The 23,496-nt window shown below is 37.8% G+C and overlaps 1 protein-coding gene across 3 annotated transcripts; it reads right to left on the bottom strand.

Moving 5' to 3' along the window:
- Nucleotides 1-2,610: 2,610 nt before the first annotated feature.
- LOC142628146 (G-type lectin S-receptor-like serine/threonine-protein kinase CES101) lies at nucleotides 2,611-14,221 on the bottom strand. 3 transcript variants are annotated; one of them, XM_075802156.1, is made up of 8 exons: nucleotides 12,131-14,221; nucleotides 5,453-5,545; nucleotides 5,138-5,337; nucleotides 4,837-5,047; nucleotides 4,482-4,719; nucleotides 4,249-4,399; nucleotides 3,836-4,146; nucleotides 2,611-2,888 (listed from the first exon to the last, which is right to left on the bottom strand). In XM_075802156.1, exons 1-7 carry the CDS (start codon nucleotides 13,371-13,373, stop codon nucleotides 3,838-3,840), a joined length of 2,445 nt encoding a protein of 814 aa, XP_075658271.1. In that variant the 5' UTR covers nucleotides 13,374-14,221; the 3' UTR covers nucleotides 2,611-2,888; nucleotides 3,836-3,837. The 3 variants fall into 3 exon arrangements, with proteins under 3 accessions (XP_075658271.1, XP_075658272.1, XP_075658273.1); XM_075802157.1 differs by having other exon boundaries at nucleotides 5,453-5,521; XM_075802158.1 differs by lacking the exon at nucleotides 5,453-5,545 and having other exon boundaries at nucleotides 5,138-5,199.
- Between the last annotated feature and the right edge of the window lie 9,275 nt (nucleotides 14,222-23,496).

Below are 23,496 nucleotides of genomic sequence, written 5' to 3'. Positions count from 1 at the left end.
GTAGAACATCGATGATGTCCCAAGATTACATTAAAAGCTCTTTTAGTAGGAATGTCTATTGAACAGCTCATAATTCGACCCAACGAGGCTTTGGCAATAGAATTGAGCCTCTTTCCATTTATAATATCTTGAATTTAGTTTAGCTTATAAATTGTGGAGGTGATTAGAGTAGAGTGACTTTTTTTGTCTTGGCGTTACCATAAGAGCATCCTAATCGTTAAATTTGAGATTGCAAGCATCATTATTGAGCTTGGAAAGTGAGATATTTCCTAAAGGCTTTTTATTGTAAGATTCAAATGTAGTACCTCGATTTGGGAGTAGCTCAATAACCAATAAATAGACCACCGCCCTTAATAAAAAGATTGTACACTTTCTCTAAAAGTAGCAAATATTTATTTGCTTTGCCACTTTAGAAAAATTATTTTGCCTACAATGTACAATTTACATTCCACTAACACTACTCATGTAAATTAATAATTGTACTTAAAGATATACTTAGTGTACCACGGTTTATCCTTTTAAATAAGAGATAGTAATAAATAATAAATAAAACTGATCTTTAACGATTTCGTGAAAATTAATCAGTATTTTTCCTGTTTGAATTTCAAAAACAAATAGAGATTATGTCTCCTTATTCTTTCTTTGGATAGTTTGCTTGGGCCTAAGTTTTGAATGGACACTTCGGAGACAATAACAAATTTCAGAGACTCCAAGCACTAGGGTCGAAGAACTCGCTAAGCTTCATAGGCCTATGATGGTATGGGCTGGGCTCATTTGGTGAAACTTGTGACTAACCCACTTTTAATTTCTTTGTTCAATGATATAACTCTATAGGAAGAGTGAATTCTACAGGGATAGCTACAAGGATCAGGATTTGCAAATTCTGAATATTGGCAAGGCCTTAGTCAGGTTTTGAATTTGAATACCAAACTTCCTACTGCATTAGCATTGGTGGTACTATAAATTTATATTGCTATTTTTAGCATCACCAATGCTAAAAACTAAAAAGCATGCTGCAATAGTAGAGGGAAAGCCAAAAAATTTGGCTAATGGTGAAAAAAAAACAATATTTTATTAAGAGTTATATTATTTTATTGTGTTGGTGGTGGTAGTTGTTGTTTATTATAGTAGATATATTATTTTATTATATTGTTTGTAATATTTTATTCTATGGAATGCTAAAATAAAATCACTGATGTTGAATGTTTTGTAAGGGACAAAACTTAGGTATAGTATCTTAGGTGTTATTCCTTAGGTTCCCTTATTTAGATTCAGCCATGTGACTACTTAATTAAAAATACACTTTCATTCTATGAGAAAAAATCCACGTGACAGAATCTTAAGTGGGGAACCTAAGGAACAACACCAAAGTACTGTACCTAAGTCTTACTCTTTATAGAGTAAGGTGGTAAAATAGATAAAGTAGGCTTTTATGGTGCTTAATTGCTAAATTTTTGGCACCACCAATGCTTATGCTCTTCGTAAAATAGCCTTCTAGCCATTTGGGCTAATATCCAATATTTATGGTTGAAAAATAACTTAGGCCACAGTCAAGGCCTGCAACTTTCAATATCTCAATGCAAACTTGCTTATAGAGCATTCGAATCTGTCATTGCAAATGTTTTTGTCTATTTTAGTATAAAAACCTACTTTTTCTATTTTACACAACCACTTTTCAAAACACTCCGCGTTAGGTTATCTATTTTACACCACATTTCATTAAAATATTAATTTTTTATTATTCTCCCAAATCATTTCTCTCTCCTCCTCAACCAAAAACCAACCCTAATTTGCACACATACCACCCCTTCAAGGATAAAATAGAGACCCCAACTCTAATCAACCTTTGTAATAGATAAAGATTCTGTCAGTTCTTATCTCAAATTCATATTGAGGGTAAAGATAACTTCAGATGATGTATTTCAAATATTTGTTTTCAAATAATTTGTTGTGTACGTTCTCACAGCCCTATCAATCAAAATTTCCTCTAAAACCTAAAACTCATCTCAAAAATCAAATCTTATGCAAAATTTCCAACAAATCTTAAATAAAACCCAGCTTCTCACATATCAAAACCTAAAACCCATCTTTTTAAGATTCTCAAATATCAAGACCCAGCTCTTGTGTTTCCAACAAAACCCAAAACACAACAAAATTTCCAACAAATCATACCCAAAACCCAACGATTTGAGGTTATATACTACGAGAAAGAGAGAAACTGCAAACTCTAGAAATCACTCATACACCTAAATTACCACATTGAACTTCCACACATACCAAAACTCCATTGATGAACCAAAAAATTTTAGAAACCCAAGAATGAAGATGATAAAATATTTTAGTGTTATCTCCAACTCCAAGCCTAGAGAAGTAGAATCAAGGAGATGATCTTTCAAAGATATGCATAGATGATTGTTGCTTAGACGAAGAAAGAGTGTGTGTGAGATCCAGAAAGAAGAGGCTTTGGAGCTAGAGGAAAAGAGAGAGAAGTTGAGAACAGTCTAACTTGGTGAGAGAAAAAAGAATAAAAAAGTTCAAAGTGAAATGCAAAGCTACAGTAGCCATGTAAATATACAAGCAAAAATGAAAATTTGCACAACTTTAGCTCCAATGATGTGGGTCAATTTTTGGGTAAAATGTGTAAAATTGTCTACTTTTTTCTAGTTTTGAAGGACTAATGCGGTTGCTTTTAGATTGTCAAACTTTCTTATTTATTTATTTTTCACATACAAACAATAAATAAGAAATTTTGACAAACTCTTTTTATATTTCTTTCAATACAACAAAGAAACACAAACTTGTAACTTTAACAATTTATTACTCTAATAATTTCACAAAAGGACAATAAAAAATGGATACCGTGGTCCAAAGATCATCCTTGAGGGCACCTGTCATATATAAAATATGAACAAAATTAATGACTTATAAAATAATTAAATATAAAATATTTTAAGAATAAAATATAACATGATAGGTAAAGAGAAATAATAAATTGCACACAAAAAATCTGTAATAAACTTACAAAAAAAAACTACTTTATTTTAGTTCTAAATCTAATACCAAAAATTTTCATATTTAAGAAATGTAACTTAAGTTGGAGAGTAATATTATTAATATTTTCATTTACAATAAAGAAAATTTAATATGGCTTTAGTATAAATTAAAATAGGTCAATAAAAATTCAAAATTCAAAATTTAAAAATTTGAAATATAACTATTCTATAAATGGTTTAAACAATAACTTAAAATTTAAAATAAAAGGAAATTAGGGGCGGGGTTTCTTTAGAAAAAGAAGAAGAAGAAATGGGTACTCATGTAACCCTCGGTCAATCCTACCCTACTTGCTTGAGTGGTCGGGTCAAATACAAGGTTTTCTATTTATTCTTGTTTTTATCCGCTGAATTTGAATGAACTAATGGATTCAGTTCAGATTTTGCTGGATCAAAACTTTTCAATACTTCTTTTTTCATTGAAACTTATATAGACCATGTCGGTTTAATGGTATGGAATAATTGTTCAATACAGTTGTAGTAAGATGATCAATGTGGTACTCCTCTTAGATGAATAGTGGTTCATTCAGCAAAAAAAAAAAAAAAGAATAGTGGTTCATGCTAATTAAATTCATTGTAAGATCCACTATTTACATGAGAGAAAAGAGCACCACCTCGTTATACTTCAAGGGTATAAAATAAGTTTCTCTAGGAAGAATGTAAATATTAGTTTGCATTTCCTTTGAATTATTTTTGTAATGTTTCATTTTTCGTTTATTTTTATCATATTTTGAAAGGGGAAAAAATGTAACTATATAGAAATGCATAGTTGTGGAAAGACATACCTCTATCTTGCATCTATTCTAGAAATGGACAAGCCATTTACTGAATAGTTTTTTGACTCTTTTCTCTGTAAATCTTCATTATTGACATTACTTCCCATGAAAAATGCTGGCTTTTTAAGAATAGGAAGTGGCATAGTTTCATTTTTAAGCATAGAAATAACTTCTAGAATTGTAGGTCTGTCTGCCGCACTATCTTCTAAACATGAGAGAGCCACATGAATGAATCTTAGCAATTGGTGCATAGGACATGAATCTTTTAAAGTTGGATCCATTATGTCTTTCCCAGAACCTCTTTGCCACAAGTCCCATGCCTTAAATAGACATAATTTGTATCAAAACTTTGGAAAGTGAAAAAAAAAAAAAAAATTTGGTGAAGAAGATAGCTAAATTTGTAATAAGCTTCAAAAACTTACATATCCTACGAGGTTCAGTGGGCCGTTAACATTATAGAAGTTGTTGTTCTTCCTTCCGCTCACAATTTCAAGCATTAAAACACCAAAACTAAAGACATCAGATTTTTCAGAGAAAATGCCCTCCATGGCATACTCAGGAGACATGTAACCACTAAAACAAAAACCAATGGATTAGTGGAGTTGTAAGAACAACTAATTCATCTAAATACAAAAATAAACAAATTCTAACTTACTATGTCCCAACAATTCTATTAGTATTTGCTTCCAATCCATCACGCTTGAAAATTCTTGCCATACCAAAATCAGATATTTTGGCACACATGTTTTCGTCTAGCAAAATGTTACTAGCTTTCAAATCTCTATGTATTACTTTTAACCTTGAGTATTTGTGAAGGTAAAGTAGTCCTTGAGCAATCCCTTCAATGATATTGACTCGTATTTTCCAGTCCAATAGATAACTTTTAGTTGGATCTGTCTTACAAGGAATAGTGAAGTATGATGATTTCATTATACTCATAATTAAAATGATGATATATTCAATGCAAAATATGTAAAATTACATAAGAATAAAGTGAGAGTAATGCTAACCGAAGAGAAAGGAATCCAAACTTTTGTTGGGCATGAACTCATAAATCAACATCTTTTCCTCCCCTTGAAAGCAGCATCCAAGGAGTTTGACAAGATTCATGTGTTGAAGTTTAGCTATAAGAATAAGCTCATTTTTGAACTCCACTAATCCTTGTCCTGAATTTCTTGACAACCTTTTTACTGCTATTTCTCGCCCCTCGGGTAATGCTCCCTATAGTTTATACAACATCGATTATTCAACATTGTCAATCATAAGCTATAAACCATCTTAAATGGTTTTTTTTTTTTTTTGGAAGCATACCTTATAAACTGGTCCAAAACCACCTTCTCCAAGCTTACTTTCAGCTGAGAAGTTATCTGTAGCTGTTGCAATACATGCAAAGCTGAACACTTTTATATTATGTCTTGCATTTCCGTCTTTTTCAAGCTCATATGCATCTAATAATCTATCAGGTGTTGTGAGCTCAAGTAGGTGTTCCTCTTCCCTTCTTTCAGCGTCAACTGTTTTGTTATTTAATATCAAAGTATACTAGCCATTCAAAAAATTGGGCACAAAGTTTTGAACACAATGCAAAAAAGAAAAAGAAAAAGAAAAATATTATCTGTGATTATATACCTCGTTGTCGATATATCCTCCATAAGCTGAAGGTTCCCAAGAAAAGCACAAGTATAGCAGTAACGATCACTGGTACAATCCATTTCTTATTTCCTTTATTTGGACAAAAGTTATAGTCGTTGTTAAACACGAAAAAGTAAAAAAAAAAAAATGATCAAAGGGTTACAGAAGATTCCAAGATTTGATTACAAAATTCACTAGGAGCAATAGGTATAACCTACTTAGTTTTCTAGTTTTTTAGTTTTTTTTTTTTTTTTTTTTGGGGGGGGGGGGGGGGGGGGGGGGGGTGTAAACAACCTACGTACATACATAACCTCGTTTGCAAATTCTTTCTCTATGAACGAACCTCGTCTACAATATCTTGGAATTCTAATAATCAACAAAAACTACTAATTGTCGAAGAACTAACTTGTTGGTTGCAAAGAATTAATGCTATGTTTGGATGTTGGGGGAAGGAGGGGGAGTAGAGTAGAGGGAGAAAGAGTAGTTTAATTACCTTGTTTGGATGTTTTTTAAGGAATGAGAGAGAGGGATTTGGAGGAGTTTGAACTACTTCTAACCCCTCATTTTTAATTCCCCCAAATTGGAGAGATTTGGAAGGAGAGTGAAGTATAAAATGTTTAACCAAATGAATTATCAAATTTAGCTTTACCATATTAACAAAATTACAAATGAAAAAGACTAAATTATTCTCCTTCCCCTTACTTTATTTTAAAACATCCAAACAAGATGGAGGATAACCATTCCCCTCTACTCTCCTCTCCAATACTCTCCTTCTCTCTGCTCCCCTCTACTCTACTTTCCTCTCTTTCAAAACTTCCAAACATAGCATAAGAGTTTTAGCCATTCAAGCTCAAGGCAAGAAACTCTCAAAATGTAATTCTAAACACTAAGTGTAAGTTTGGATAGAGCTGAAAAGTGTTTTCAGCTACGTCCAGCGTTTTTTCGTGGGTCCCATACATTGTTCATGCGACCCGTAAGTATAAAATTCAGCAAAAAAAAACTGTAAAATTAAGTCTCACGGCACTATTCACACATTTAAAAATTATTTGTTACAGTGTTTTCAGTAATAAACGGTATCCAAATAAATCCTAAGAGAAACACTCAAAGGAAAGGAATTTGGACCTCTTTGGCTAAAGGAAATTTGGCTCTTAAATTTGCTCAAGTATAGCAATTGTTGGGGTACTTTTCTTTACACCTAATGTTATTTAAATAAAAGCTATTTATTTTCCTTTCAAATGTATTATTGGACATGCTTAAATATTTTTTCCAAACTATCATTATACTTGCCCACAACCTTTCTCCTTTCTACCACAAAATTGGGTTACAAGGCCCAATACTTTCTCATAAAAGCCCGAATTATTTAGTAAAGCGAGATAAAATCTAATTTTTCTAAAAAGCGAGAATACTTTATGCTTGGCAAGGTTTGAAAAGCCCACGATTCAAATCCATTGCAAAGCAACTTTATCAATGGAATTCAAGTTCATAATCAAAGCCTATGGTTTAAACCCATAGTAATTTATTTATCTAACAGCCCAATTCTCATTAGCAACATTTAAAGCCCAATTCTCATTAGCAACATTTAAAGCCCAATTTTCATTGGCAACATCAAAGCCTAATTTTCATTGGCAACATCAAAACCCAATTCTCATTGGCAATATCAAAAGCCCAGTTCCCACTGGCAATATTAAAAACCTAATTTTCATTGTCAATATCAAAGACCTAAGTCCCCATTGGCTATATCCAAAGCCCATTCTTTCATTTGCACTATTTTATCCACACAAAAAAAATCCAAGATTATTAAACGCTTGAAAAACGTTCAAGAATATATATCATGGTATAATCATTGCCTAAATATTGCGATTGTCTTATACTAAAAACTCATTGGGGGTTATCTTGAAGATGACGTTATAGACCCATGAAGTACATGATCACCATTTGTGTCACGACATCAACACTCCTGGAAAGTACTCGATCCCACAAGCTTATTACTTAAATTATGATGCGACTATTAAAAGCCATGAACATTATTTATGATATGAAATCCGTCATAGTAAAGGTTATTTTCAAAGGTACTTTGAGACTTGTCATATTTTTGCAAACATTACAATTAATTGCCCAAAGACCCATTGCAAGTATCTATAAGAACCCAAAGAATATCTACTAATAAAAGTCCATGAGGAAGGAAAACTCATGGCAACATGTATTGTTGATTTTGTAGGATGCACACAACCTAGACCAAAGGAATCAACCCAGGTGAACAAGCCCAATCCAAGAAATCCCAGCAAGAGGCTGGAAGTGGGCAAACAGCCTTTGTTCATCCCTGACCAAAAGTACAACAAGAGATCCAAGTCCTTAAGGATGAACTAGGGGTTGTCCCATCAATTTTTGTCACTCTCTACCTAACGTGAACAGTACCCGAGGCTTGTAACATCAGCTACAACCTAAAGGATGATGGAACTCCATCACCTTCCTCAAGACTACAGTTCCAGTGGAAGGGGAGCTGAAACCAAATTATCCAAGCACCAACAAATTGATGCTATAAATGTTAAAAACATTCAAGACATGATTCATGTCCCAAGCCCATGAATCCTAAAGGAGAAAAATTGGGAACATGTGGTTTGGAGGGCATAAAGGTACCTCCAGCGGAACCCCCTGAAGTAGGCTTAAAACTTGACACCTGACTTGGGGTGTTGAATCTTACTTCTTGGGGGTCTAAATCTCAGTTGCAGCTTTAGGATTTGCTTATGATACACGCCCCAATCACATTGATTAAGCTCAGCCTCAGAAATCTTGACATTTAATGCAAAGCACTCTAAAATCCTATCATTACCTAAAGAAGCAAAGCAGCCCATAAAGTAAACCATCTACTTCTGACCAAAAATCACAGGAAGATTAACCTTGGTTTCCTACCTCTGATTAACCCTACGTTTTTTCTTGGACTCTTGTTAGTTAATACTTCCCTAAAACTCCATTATAAAAACATAAGTATTTCAGCCCACAGACACAACTACCCCTTTGAAACTCCTGATCTATTTGTTATTTTTACTAGTAGTTTAGCTCCCTTTAAGTTCACTTCTCATCTCCTTCAACCCACACTCATCTAACCTCAAATATTCTTTCCTCCCCTTTACATAATCACAGCTCACAAATGTCTCCCAACTAGTCACAACAACCTACTACTCACAAAAAGCCTTAATCTTAGAGTTAATCCCATCCCACTCACTCAAATCAATCCACATTGTCTCATCCATGCCTTATGAACACACACTCACCAAAATCCTAGTTTGATACTTGCTGCATTGAGCTGAGACCCCTCTCTCCCTTCATACCATGCCAATTAATCCTTTCCCTCTTCCCATGGAACCTTTAATTTTTACTTTTTATTTTACCATTGAAGGATATAATGTATATGTAACAATCAAACTCTTCCCTCACATTAATGTAATGATGGCTGAAAGTATAATAAACTTCCCTAACCAAGACATGCAAGGACCCCCAGGAGTTAACACATTCCTAAACGTATTTAATCATTGACCATGGGACTGTTTAAATCTGTTTTTCTGGACTAAGTGTAATTTTACCCTTACCACTGGAGATTTTATTTCACTTGAACTATCAGACCAGGACCACTAATGTACTAATTAAGTATTGTAACGTGTTTTTCATTGGGCTTTTGTTGCTGTTTTGTCAAGTGCAGCTTTTGTTTCTTGTTTGGATAGACTTTGTCATCACATTGAAAGCCTTTGGGTACCATCTCAAGATCCCATAATCGAGTTTCGGCTTGGCTTCCCAATATTTTAGATAGAGGCATCAATTTCCCCCTCGATAGCAATGTCTATCTCTCTATATAGTAAGGGTTGTTTTATATAGGGAAATTTAATTTAAACAAGTGGCATGACAAAAATTTAACTCAAGCAAGAATTAAGCAAAGGTCAAGCAAACATTTGATTAAGTTTTTTATTAAAGGGAGGTCTACCAAACTCTATTCAAAGTTTGCTCAAGTGAGAATATTTTCGCTCAAACAAATCTTTAGAAGCTTGAAATTTTCAATATGCTTCTTGACTTGAATTTAATAAAAACCAAACATGATTACATTAACATCCTCATAACACTTTGTTTTGACACAAGAATTTGGCCAGTAATCTATGTAAGGTTGAATTTATTCAACCATGTGTTGGCTTTATTCTGTGCCACATTTGCTTGTCATTTCATCAATTAGATACCCTGTATTTAGGTGGGAATAATGTAAGGGTTGTGTGTGAGAGAGTGTGAAGAAATTCAAGTGTGTGCATTCAAGAGGATTCTAGCAACTGGATCTCGCAAGTAACTCGCAACTCACCAAAATGCCACACGTGTGAAGCATGCAGGAGGCTGAAGGGTCACGACAGCTGGAGCACTACAGGACAGAAAGTACAGTTTGGCCTGGCAGTTAACTCACGACTCGTTCCAGTCGCGAGAATGAGTCACCCGAATGCCCCATTTTGTAGAAAAATTACTTTTCACATTCCTCACGTACCCTACTATAAATACCCTTATACCCACGAAATGTAGAGAGCTTTCAGAGAGAATTTTGAGAGAGAAACCTTAAAGAAAACCAAGATTGACTCATCCATAATCTTAGACTTTTGATTATTCAAATTTCTCTACTTTCATCCTTTTCATTGACATACCCTTAAAGGTTCATTAGCCAAATCTTTATCTCACCATACCTATATCAGTGAGGAGGTATTTTGGTACTTGGGAAGTAGTTCAGAGATGACCAATTCACTTGGTTGATGCAATAGGCTTATTGCTAGATCCAAAAAGTTAGAGAAGACACGATTAGGCTTAACCAGTTGGTAGTAGGAGCTTGGAGGGCTTAAGTACATTGGGTAGACTAGGCTTGGAGGGTCTTTTGTTATTCTTGTACTCCAACTTTATTATCTAGTGGATCATTTTACCGTTTGGAGGGTGGCGGAGAGGTTTTTCACCGAATTCTTTGGTTTCCTCTTCGATAACACGTGCCAGTATTATCTTTGTGTTTGCATCTCTCTAACCATTACTCTTACCTTTTAATTGTTGTTGTATTGTGATTAATTATGGTGGAGTTGTTTATTTGTTTGGGTTTTTGCTTGTACCAATTATTCCACACATATATTGTTTAGGTATAAGCTTGTGTTGGTTTAATTTGAAATTGGGGGTCTAAACATTTATTAGTGTTTTACACACTAATTGAACTTTCAATCTAAAACCTAACAAAGGGCAAAATCTATGGAGTTCCTTAAGCTAGTTGATTTATAACAAAATTCTCCACCAAACTAAGTTTAGAGGAATCTCCTCTAACCCACTACGTAATGATTCATAAGATCATTCATGTGTAGTGTTCAAACAAGTCACATAAATTAAAAATGTCATGTGACTAAAAATAAAAGTTTTTTTTTTTTAAGAAAAGACTAAAAATACATATGAGTGGTCTTTTCAATTACCATCTGAACCGTTTTGAAGGTTTTTTTTTTTGGTCTAGTAGGGCATAGTTTTCCTTTTAACTCATATGCATGAAGTGGTAAAGTCTAACAAAGGAATACAATTCAACATTACACAAAGCAATCGGTAATAATTTGATGATCATATGCATGTTAGAATGAACTTATTTTTTAACTTTCCTTCCTTTCCGGCGGTTATGATTATATGCTAACATTAACATAAGGCCAAAATGCAAAAACACCCCCTAGAGTTTGGATTACTTGCAAACTAATCCACTAAGGTTTCAATTCTTTCTTTTACTTCCTGAGTTTTCCAAATTCGTGAATTGACTCTTGAACTAACTTCCATTTGCTGTCAATGATGGAATTGAAATGCAGATACCATTTTATAATATAAAACTCATTTTTAAATAAAATATTCAATTTGAATTTTAATCTAATAAACTATTATATTGAATTTGGGGAAAAACCTCTCTCTCTCTCTCTCAAACATGGATCCTTTTTGGTTCCCTAAAACCTTTTGGTTCTTCCAACTCCCCAAAACTCTCTAAGTTGACAGCGGTGAAGAGGAGGTGAGAAGCAGACAACATCAATAGTGAAGGAAGGAATGAGAGTGCAGTATTGTCTAAAACCTTAGTACTGAAAGAGTTGCTAGTGGAGATAGGGATGGCCAAGGCAATGAGGACATCGATGACCTTGAAAGAGGTGTTTTGGAGGGAGTTTAAGATGACAATGGAATGTTGTTGGAGAGGAGGGTACTAGCAATTTTGATAAAAGGTGGTGGATCTAATCTGTTTGGTTGAGAAAGTGTGGGAAAGTGAAATAAAAGTTTATTTAATTTAAATATACCATTTTTTTTAATTGATGCATTAATATTCCAAATTACTATTTTATTAATATATATAAATTTATTATAAAGGGGTCGCAAGAAATGCATGCGACTAACTTGTGCCACCGAAATTAAACGGAAGAAAGTCTCACTTATGAGTATGGAAACCTAAAAACAACTACTAACCCAAAGTCTAAGAAGTGTATACATTTTGGCCTTTTAACATAATTTCTTTTTACTAATGGTGTTGGAACATATTTCACGAACATGGTTATATGAAGTCATGACCTCATTGTGATATTGCAATTAAAATTACAATATAAACATTATAGATATAATAAAGATAATTGTAGTTTCAGGTAGAGCATTATTTCGTATTCTAACCTTTATTTGAAGGATCTTCTTTCGTTAGAACATATTTTAAAATTCTTGAACGAGAACGTCCATCATCAGGATTGAATGTTACATTTCCTTCCCAAAACTGGCATCCAGATCCTATTCCTTCTTTTCCACTATAGCCCAGACAGTCACAGTTATTCCAGCAAAGATCTCTACAATCAGCAGGACCAATGGTTGGTCTGTTATCAAAAACACCGGCTGCAAGTTGCGGTAGACCATCAGGACCCATACGTGTAAAGATTCCAGATTTTTGCTCAAACGTTTGGCGACCCATAAGCCTGCACTCTGGTTGATTCCATGTCTCACATCCTTCATCATCCATACCGTAACCATAGCAAAAATTCATCTTCATAATTAAAATACTTCTATCCATTATCGGGCCCCAGTATTTTAACTGCCATGCCGATCTTTCTTGATCCAACAAGTCAAATTCAGTGTCAAGAGAATAAGTGAAGTACTGCCCTTCTGCATCCGTATTGATAATGTAATCCTGACCTTTGGTGGGGTGAATATAATCAAACAAGGATACATTCTTCGAGCTGCTCAGCTGCAGACCGCTACTCCAATAAGGTACCCCTCGCCGCTTGATAACCAATCTCCTTGTCTTGGGTTCCCACTCGAGTGTGAAGGCTCCTGATGCTGGATCATCTTCTGCCAACCATGAAATAAGAGACCAATTACGCCCAGTTTTGTGATTGAGACCCAATTTCATCCCAGGCAGAAGCGTGTCAGTGGGATCATCGAAGCTTTCCCACAAGCTCCTTCCAATAGAGCCATTGGAGTTCACTTCTGATACTACTAAGTTGCCAGTATCTAGTAGAGTAGCACTAGTGTTTTCAGTTTCACCACCAGAATATATTACAAAAGGATCACCTCCAAATCCACTGGAATTGATCATCAACTTTCCCAGATGGTCAAGGGTAAGAAACGCGATTGAATCATCTGAAATAGGTCTGTTTCGGTTGGCGATCCATACTATGTTTTCCGTATAATTTGTGTACCAAATGCCCAAGTAACTGTTTTTTTTGTCTCCATCATAAGAAGTTGGGCTGAAGAATCCCAAGGTGAACCTCTGTTTGGCAGAAACGAGGTATTGGGGAGAATTAAGAACATCGCCTTGCGTTAGCGTTTCTGAGGCCGCTGACGAACCCCACAAGGATGAAATGATAATTATAAGCAATAAAGTTGGATTCAAGAGCCTTTCCTTGCTATCCATTGTTGTACACATGCAGCTCTAGGGCCGCCACACCCGCACTGGACTCGCGACGACGCTCCTCCAACACGCAGGTTTGCCTTTTTTTTTTTTTTTTCCGATTCGCGCCGATTCTGGCCGAAATCAGCCAAAACCGGTTGATATTGGCTTCATTTTCCCTTTCTGAACCTACCTATTTCGTCTTCTTGCGGGGTCTAAACTCAAAGCCACACTATTTCTCCTTCAACTAGGTCTAAACTCTAAACTCAAAGCCACTGTCTGTTGTTTAGTTTTATCCTTGTCTCTGAAAGTTTCTGGAAAAGAGATTAGCTCAAGCATTTCTTGAAGAGAATTCTGCAACACAAGTAGAGGTACTCTTTGGAGCTGACTATAACGGGAGAGGAAAGGAAGATAGAGACCAGTAGCAGACTACCATCATGAAGAAGAGAGTTTAGACTGTTTAGAGAACTAAAGTCCTAAAAGCTAAAAAGAAGAAGGGAACTTCAAAGAAACTTTTGAATACACAACTGGGATGGGATTTGGGAATTGATACGTGGGAACATTGGGATTTGGTAGAGATGGGACTTAAGAGAAAAAGGAAGACAAGGAAATACATAAGAAAGAGAAGATAGAGATATACATAAGAGATTTGGTAGGTGGGGTTGGTTTTAGAGTGGAATGACTAAAAGCTAAAAAGAAGAAGGGAACTTCAAAGAAACTTTTGAATACTCAACTGGGATGAGATTTGGGAATTGAAACGTGGGAATATTGGGATTCGGTAGAGATAGGACTTAAAAGAAAAAGGAAGACAAGGAAATACATAAGAAAGAGAAGATAGAGAAATACATAAGAGAATTGGTAGGTGGGGTTGGTTTTAGAGTGGAATGACTAAAGAGAGGATAACATATATATATATATATATATTCTAATCTATGAACATAGTCTTTTAATTATTATCTACTATTACTCTTAAATTGGTTTATATTTACAATTATATGAAAAAGTATGCTTAGCAATATATAGAAAATATAAATAAGAATATTTTTAAAAATTTTTTAATCGCTGCACCCCGCCACTCCCGCACCCTACTTTTTCAAAAATTGCCGAGTCTCGCACCCACACCCGCACCCGCACCTGAATCCAGAAACACACCCATGCTTCATGAAAGTGAATTATTGGTGATTTGAGCCCATACATATATTATCCTAAATTTAGTGGACAGTAGTAGATGGGAAGAGAGAAAAAATATGTACATCTTACCGCTTTTTCTAACTCATTAATGCGAATGCTCGGCAGTACCATTTTGTCCCATAAGGAAATTGAATCCAATTTCTCAATCATCCTATATAATTATGGGCAGTACCATTTTGTCCCATAAGGATATTGTATCCAATTTCTTAATCATCGCATATAATTAAGCCACGTACACTTCTTTGACTTTGCTACATGCATGCATGGCTTAGGTTATTTGAATTCAATAATAGTTTCTTTGTTTCTTTTCAAAAGTATTTTTGACATTTGATAAATAGGGCAATTTTAATTTCAGTAGCAAATATCAAATTAGGTTAAGATTTCCTCAATTGAATGATGAACGTAAATGTTTGGTTATATTTTAAGGGAAATACTTAGGTAATCCGTTATCCAGGAGCTGACCTTGTAGCCCCGGCCAATAAAAAATAAACACATCATCAAACTGTGTTTACATAAGTTTTTGTGCCACCTCAGCCCAATAAAACCTATCCAATTTAACGTCTTTTCAGGATAAAACTTTTCAAGTATACCAAAGATCTTGTAACTAAATTGATACCTCCCCGTGTACAAAGTGATTGGAGTCGGAGAGAAAATGGCTTGAACTGTGAGATTAACTGCATGACATAACTATCTCTCTCCCAAGTTTCCTCTAATTGCTATTTTCTTCTTTCTTGATCAAAGTAACATCCCTATCATTTTCAATAAGGCTTGTAAGTCTTAACCCAACTTAGTAGTAAGTCAATAACAAATAAAAATTCTTTTGCTAGGAAACTTGGGAGACTAGCTAGCCAAAAAATTTGGTTGCAATTTCCTCTAATTGCTATTTTCTTCTTTCTTGCTCAAAGTTACATCCCCATCATTTTCAATAAGGCTTGTAAGTCTTAACCCAACGTAACAGTAAGTCAATAACAAAGAAAAAGTCTTTTGCCAGAAAACTTGGGAGGCTAGCTAGCCATAAAATATTTGGTTGCAATTTGCTATTCACAATCAAATGACACGGAGTTAATAGTTATGACTGAGCGGGAGGCTCATGTGTGATAAAAGCACCTGTATGGGGTGCAAGCTCAGGCCCATTGAACTTCGGGCCATAGGCCCATGGCCCGACACACGAACTCAAGTCGTTGGGCCTTCGACCTCAATCTGAACACATCTTCGGGCCCAATTAGAGCCCAAATACCAGGACAGGCCCGTCGCTCCCTCTAAACGTGTCAGAGACGAGCTCATATCGATCACGTTACTCCGTGAACGAGAAGAATGCATGCCAAGAACGTCCTGCGTTCTCGGTTACCCGGTATTGTCTTAGAGAATATCGCTGCCATACAGTCTTTTGAAAGTGGAACCAATTCTAATGTCATTACCACCGTTCCCAACAGAACATCCACTTAGAAACAATGGAATTGGACTCCTATTTGCACCAGTAAGATCTGGAAGTAATGATAACACCTCCACTTAGCTGAGGCTATAAATAAGGGAATAGAATGAGAGAGAGAGAGACAAATAGAATAGGAAGAAAAGAGCAGAGAGACTTGGAGAGCGAAGGAGAGTTCATTTGCACTAGGAGGTGTTGTTGGGTCGACCAACAAAGGATTACTCGTAGTACGAAACTCTTAAGCCCACCATACAAATTAGTTGTGAGCCCAAATATTTCCCCATCTCGTTTAAAGCCTCTTTGGGTGAGCACAATTGGCGTCGTCTGTGGGAATCTCCTACATAGCTGTAGTTCTGCCGAGACCTACACAGGGAAAATGTTCGAAGGTCAATCAGGAAGTTATGCTGAAAGTGGTTCTTGGAGATCTTTTCAGGGTTCTACTTGGCGAGAAAGAAGGCAAAAAAGGCGCGAAGATAAGCAGTGTGAGCAGGAGGAAAAGCAGTCTAACCTTAGAGAAGGGTCATTTCAAACGCATCAGACACTATTGGGTGCTTTAAGGCATCATCGCTTTGACTAAAGGGATGAGGAGCTTAAACGTTTGCGTAAGTTGGTGAGGGATTTGGAGCTGGAGGCGAGAGGTAGGCGTCGAAGAAGGGACCGCGAGGAGCGTGAGGAAGCGTCGGCTAGCGTGGGAGGTCGCTATGGAGCAAGCTCCCACCAATCTGATTCCCATCGACACTGGGATCATTCACGGGAGTACACAAACAGGGACTCAATTTCCCCAGAAGAGCAACGACCTCGGAATGCTGCTATGGATGCTATGAGCTGGGCATTATGTAGAGCTGCCCATTCACCGTTCTTGGGGGAAATTGAATGAGCCCCAATGCCGAGTAGATTTGCACAGCCTCTGTTTAATTCTTATGACAGGAAAGCGGATCCGGTAGAGCACGTAAGCCATTATATCCAAATGATGTCTTTGCACACTTATAATGACGCACTAATGTGTAAGGTATTTCCATTGAGTCTCAGGCCCACCGTTTTGAGATGGTTCAATGGGTTAAGGAAAGGTTCAATTCACATTTTTGCTGAGCTAATTCAGGAGTTCAGCATCTGGTTTATGACCTGTAGCCGGGTACCATAGCCAGTAGATGCGCTGCTATCATGGTTTTAAAAATCGGTACAGTCAAAGAACCGAAATGGAGAGTGATTTTCGGTTTTATGGTCAGACCGGGGTCGGAACGATGATGTCAGAAAATAATTAATTAATAATTATAAAATATAAATAAATAAATAATTTTATAACTATAAATTAAATAACAGTAAAACATTAAGAAATGATATGTCCACAATATTTTCACAACATTTTACAACAAAATCTTACTGTTACTAGTTGTTATTGTTAGGACAAAAAAGTAATTTTAGTGTTAAGTTCAAATTTGAACCAATAACAACTAATCACCTATAATTTATTGTGAAAATATTATATAAATATTTTGTACATACCATCTCTTAATTTATATATTAGACAGTGAAACTCAAGTGGTCAAGCCCACTACAATAATTATTTTAGTTATTCTTTCATTTTTCACATAACAAAAAGTCACCGGTTGAAAATAATATAATTACCTTGATATTTCTTTTCCACCACATATCCTATTTCTACCTTTACACGTTGAAACTTCTCCTACCACATGTTTTGAAACCATACATCCACATCTTGGTTATTTAAAAGCTTTGAACTAGTTTCTTTCTTTTCCTTTTATCTAGTATTTCATCTCTTTGGTCTTAACCTTCAATACTCTCTCTCTCTCTCTCTCTCTCTCTCTCTCTCTCTCTCTCTCGTCAATGTATGGGCATCAGTGCAGCTCTGAACTAGTTTCTTCTTTTACTTTTTTCTAATATTTCATCTCTTTGGTCTTAGCCTTCAATACTCTCTCTCTCTCTCTCTCTCTCTCTCTCTCTCGTCAATATATGTGCATCAGTGCATAAGCAAGTCTACAAGAGCAGCAAGAAAAGCTCTTAAACTGAAGCGGACAGATTGACATTGTACCTACATCTCTTTGGTTTGAGCTTCCTCGGTTCTTCCTCAACTGTGTCAACTCATATATAGTAAATTTGATGTCTTAGGCTTCACAGCTTTAGACTTAACAGTATCTTCAAAGGAAAAATCTCTCTTCTTCTTAAATCTGAAACAAAATCTCTTATCTTTTTTATTTTTTGTCAGAAACATAGTGGCTGAAGCGCTAATGAACAAAGCAGCGTAAAACCGGTTTAACCGTACCGGTTTTCAGTTTTTCGATTAAATCGGCGGTTTTTTCGGTTTTACCGTTTTTTCCTTAATTTTTTGGTTTTTAATAATAACCGGATTGGATTGAAGTCTGGTTCCCGGTTGAACCGGCCGGTCCGGTCTAGTTTTTAAAACCATGGCTGCAATCAATGAAGATGGGGGTCGGGGAAACCCTTCGCAGTTACACTGGTCGGTATTAGGAACTGTACAACGAGATCAGCAAAGGTAATGAAAAAACTACCGCAAGTACTTTTCGATTAGGATTGCTCAAGGATTCCAAGCTGCGATATTCGTTGACAAGGAGACCTCCCGAGGACATGATGCAATTGATGAGGCGCATCAATGAATATAAGAGGTTAGAGGATGCCGGTAGCAGAACAAGGGCAAAGCTCCAATCTTGAGTTAGCCTTGGCAGGGGGGTTTTCAATCAAGACCCCGAAGGGATTTAAGGATTCGGGAGCCCGATGCTTAAGTAGGGGAAGTGAACGTGACGTTCAAAGAGCCGATGCACAGAATTGTTGATGGAATAAAAAATGAGCCATACATTCGGTGGCCAAACAAGATGGGGGGTGACCCGTCGAGAAGAAATGTAAACTTGTACTATACTTACCACAAAGACAAGGGGCATACCACCAAACAATGTAGGGTGTTGAAAGATCATCTAGAACAATTGGTTAAAGCAGGGTATTTGAAAAAGTTTGTGGTAGACCCGAGGAATCAGGATGCCTAGGTGGGAACTTGGCCTCTGGGAAATCCTCTCCCATCCCCATTGGGGGTGATAGAGGTCATCCATGCAGCTTCGAGGGGTACTGTGGTGTCCAGAAAAAAGGGGTATTGACCGTAGTGCTGGTAGAAAATTACCCCGACAAGCAACCTTCCGAGAAGAAGTTGAAGCTCACTTGGGAACCCATTGCCTTCAACGATGATGACCTGGAAGGAACGATCCAGCCGCATGGCGATGCTTTGGTAGTCACGGCCCAGATTATTGGCTTCATAGTGAAGAGGGTATTGATAGATCAAGGGAGTGGCGAAGAAGTGATGTATCCTAACCTATTCAGGGGGCTTGGATTGAAGAATGAGGATCTCTCTAAGTATGACACACCCCTGGTGCGGTTTGATGGACGGATGGTGATTTCGGACGGGCAGATTTCACTTCCCGTAAACATGGGGGGCAAGGAAGTAATGGTGACGTTCATAGTGGTCGCCTCATTTTCACTATATACGGCGATGCTTGGGAGGCCGTAGATTCATGCAATGGGGGCAGTTCCATCCACCCTGCATGTGAATGTCAAATTCCACACTGAGAAAAGTATTGTCATAGTGAGAGGAAGCCAGAAAGTGGCCAGGTAGTGCCTGGTGGCCGTTGTCAATTAGGAGATCAAACAAAAGGAACCAGCCGAAAATGTTCCCTTATAGCAATTACAGGAACCCTAGGAGGAGACGGGGGCTTGTGGTGCCGAGGATCTGATAAGAGTAAGGATACTACCAAACGATGATAAGAGTTTCCAGATAGGACCAAGTATGAAAGACGAGGATAGGGTGGGGATGCTGTTGTTCCTTGTACAGAATGTGGACATGTTTGCTTGGAGCCCGTACTAGGTACCCGGGGTAGACTCTGAATTAATAGTTCACAAGCTTAACGTGGACCTTTTATTCCCTCCTAAGAAGTAGAAGCCGAGGAGATCGGCTAAGGAGCACATTGAAGCTGTTAGGCTAGAGGTCAAGAAGTTAAAGGAGGCAGGGGCAATAAAGGAGGTTTTCTTTCCAGAGTGGCTAGCGAATACTGTGGTGGTAAAGAAGAAGAACGAAAAATGGAGGGTTTGTGTCGATTTTACTGATTTAAACCGAGCATGCCCAAAGGACCTATTCCCCATGCCGAAAATCGATCAGTTAATGGATGCCATGTATGGACACCCAATGATGAGCTTTTTGGATGCTTTTCAAGGTTACCATTAGATTTCCCTGGCGGCTGAGGATCAGGAGAAGACGACGTTCATTTCTCCTGATGCCAATTACCACTATACCATGATGCCGTTTGGGCTAAAGAATGCCGGAACCACTTATCAACGGATGATGACGAGAATGTTCAGAGACAAGATTGGGCGTACGGTTGAGGTATACATTGACAATATGGTGGTTAAAAGCAAGCAAGAGGCGCAGCACCTTGATGATCTTAACAAGGTGTTCAAAGTGCTCCGACAACATAAGCTGTGCCTCAATGCTGACAAGTGAGCTTTTGGAGTGGGAGTTGGCAAATTCCTTGGGTATCTAATCACTAACCGAGGAATAGAAGTCAACCTTAATCAGATTGAAGTCGTGAAGCGCCTTAAGTCACCAAGCAACCCAAAGGAAGTCCAAGTATTGACCAGTACGTTAGCTGCACTTGACCGGTTCATTTCCAAGTTTGTTGATCGATGCCGTCCGTTTTACCAACTTTTGAAGAAGTGGATAGGATTCCAGTGGAACGAGGATTATGAAAAGGCCTTCCAGAACTTGAAGGAATATCTAGTGCGAGCGCTTGTGTTGATAACCCCGAAACTCGGTGAAGACTTATTCATGTATCTCTCGTTGTCCGAACACGCCGTAACTGTCGTGCTTTTCAGGGATCAGGGAGTGCAACAATCGGTATACTACATCAGCAGACCTTGGTGGATGCCGAGATGAGGTACTTGCCTCTAGAGAAGTTGGTATTAGCGCTAGTGCATGCCACAAGGAAGTTGCACCACTATTTTCAAGCCCACACCATCTATTTATTGACTGAGTATCCTCTGCAATTGTTGTTGAAGAGATTCACCGGCAGAATAGCTAAGTAGGGAACTCGATTGGGCTCTTTTGACATCAGGTACATGCCTAGAAGCTTGGTGAAGGGTCAGGTTCTCACCGACTTTGTCGCAGAAGTTTCCCCAAGAGGGGAGATAAAGATGGTCTGCCACGTAGAAGCCCTCCTATGGAAGGTTTTTGTGGACGGCGTGTCCAATGTGTCAAGAGCCGGGGCTGGAATCGTAGTTATCACCCCTGAAGGAATAAAGCTGGAGCACTCTTTTAGGCTAGGATTTAGGGCTTCTAACAACGAGGCCGAGTATGAAGCCCTACTTGCTAGATTAAGGATTGTTTCAGACTTAGGAGCAAGGGAAGTAGAGATCTACTCTGATTCTTAGTTGGTGGTTAACCAGGTGCAAGGAAGTTTCGAGGCCAAAGATCCACAGATGATGCAGTATTTACAGTTCGTAAAGCAGACTGGATTGTTTCCTAAGTGTGGGAGTGGTTTAGGTGGCTAGGGGACAGAACCGGCACGCTGACTTTTTGGCCACATTGGCGTCATCAATTACTGAGGAGGTACCTCGGTTGATCAAAGTGAAGTTGGTAGCCGAGCCGAGTATTAATGTGGGGGTAGGTGTTTCACTACTAACAACATCCGAACCATGTTAGATAGATCCGATAGTGGAATTTTTGGCCAAGGATCGGGTGCCCCGATGAAAAGGAAGCAGAAAAGGTACGCTGGGCGGCTGCTCAATACTAGTTGTCAGTGGATCGTAAGCTATACCGGAGGTCATTTGAAGGGCCTTACCTACAGTGTTTATATCCCAGCAAGATTAAAGAACTCATAACCGAGCTACATGAGAGGGCGTTCATTAGCCCACCAAGTGATGACTTAGGGATTTTGGTAGCCGCGAATGCAAAAGGATGCTACCGAGTATGCATGGAAGTGTGAGCAATGTTAGAAGCTGTGATCCACTAGCCAGCGAGGAGCCTAAATCCTATTAGTAGCCCATGGCCCTTTGCACAATGGGGGCTCAATATTGTTGGTCCATTCCCTCGGGCTACAGGAAACCGAAGGTTTGTTTTAGTGGCCGTGAACTATTTCACCAAGTCGGCAGAGGCAAAAGTATTGGCAAACATCCGGGATCTGGATGTTAAGAAGTTTGTATCGAAAAACATAGTAACAAAGTTTGGAGTACCAGAGTCACTAGTGTCAAATAACGATTTGCAGTTTGACAGCAAGGCTTTTCACGAGTTTTGTGGCAACCTCAGCATCAGGAACAAGTACTCTACCCCAGCATACCCGTAGAGTAATAGCCAGGCGGAGGCCACGAATAAAGCCATCATGAACGGGTTAAAGAAAAGATTAAAGGGTGCTAAGGGCAAGTGGGCCAAAAAATTACCCAATGTTCTATGGGCATACCGTATAACCCTAAGGAGGTCCATGGGAGAGACTCCTTTTCTCTGACATATGGAGCAGAAGCAGTCATACCAGCCAAGGTAAATTTGTGCAGTTCCCGAGTTTCGGGATTCTCTTCAACCAAGAGCGCAAAATTAATGGTAAGATAGCTGAACCTGTTGGAAGAGCACTAGGATTCGGCGACCATACGGCTGGTAGAATATCAACAAAAGCTTGCTCGGAGATACAATAGAGACATGAGGAGAAGGAAGTTTAGTGCCGATGATTTGGTACTTCGGAAGGTTGTAGGGAACACACGAGATGTCAATGTAGGAAAATTAGCACCTACCTGGGAGGGTCCATAGAGAGTAACTATCATTGCTGGCGCAGGGGCGTACTATTTGGAGGACTTGGACAAAAGACCACTTCCCCAGCCATGGAATGTGCACAATTTGAAGAAGTTTTACCATTGACCATTAGTGCACTAGGGTATGGATTGAGTATAATGTATATTCGCAATATTAAATATGAGAGCAAAATTCATTCATGCAGGTGTACTTGTATTTACGATTCTCTCATTTTTTATTTATTAACCCCGACCAGCAAATGCAAAGAGAACCAAGCCTATTCACTCCAAGGACAGAAGTCTTCTCCCAGTTCGATCCTAATCACCGAGCAGATGGAAACCTTAACACTAAATATTCCTTAAGGACAGAAGCCTGCTCTCGGTTCAATCCTAATCACCAAGCAGGTAGAAACCTTAAACACTAAAAATTACCTAAGGACAGAAGCCTGTGCCCAGTTCGATCCTAATCACCGAGCATGTGCAAACCTTAACCCTAAAAATTTCCTAAGGATAGAAGCTTGTTCCTGGTTCGATCCTAACCACCAAGCAGGTGGAAACCTTATATCGAGTCATTCTAATAGGAACCTACTTATCGGTTTGATCCTAATCATTGAGCAGGTGGAAATCTTAAATCAAAACATTCAAGGACAGAAGCATATTCCAGTTAAACGTTAACCGCCAAACAGGGAATAGTGTTTTCAATAGGAATAAAATCAAGTGCCCGACTTAATTCCAATTATTGGGGAG

This window comes from Castanea sativa, chromosome 3 (assembly GCF_040712315.1).
Source record: "Castanea sativa cultivar Marrone di Chiusa Pesio chromosome 3, ASM4071231v1".
NCBI classification, from domain to species: Eukaryota; Viridiplantae; Streptophyta; class Magnoliopsida; order Fagales; family Fagaceae; genus Castanea; species Castanea sativa.
The sequence above is the reverse complement of the archived record's forward strand: the minus strand, read 5'-3'. Positions and strand labels throughout refer to the sequence as shown.

What these genes read in the sequence shown, in the direction of transcription:
- LOC142628146 (XM_075802156.1), bottom strand. Translation starts at nt 13,373, where the DNA reads ATGTGTACAACAATGGATAGCAAGGAAAGGCTCTTGAATCCAACTTTA. An exon ending in AGAAGATCCTTCAAATAAAG is followed by an intron (nt 5,546 to 12,130) that starts GTTAGAATACGA and finishes GTCCAAATAAAG; the next exon opens with GAAATAAGAAATGGATTGTA. An exon ending in CACTGAACCTCGTAGGATAT is followed by an intron (nt 4,147 to 4,248) that starts GTAAGTTTTTGA and finishes TGTCTATTTAAG; the next exon opens with GCATGGGACTTGTGGCAAAG.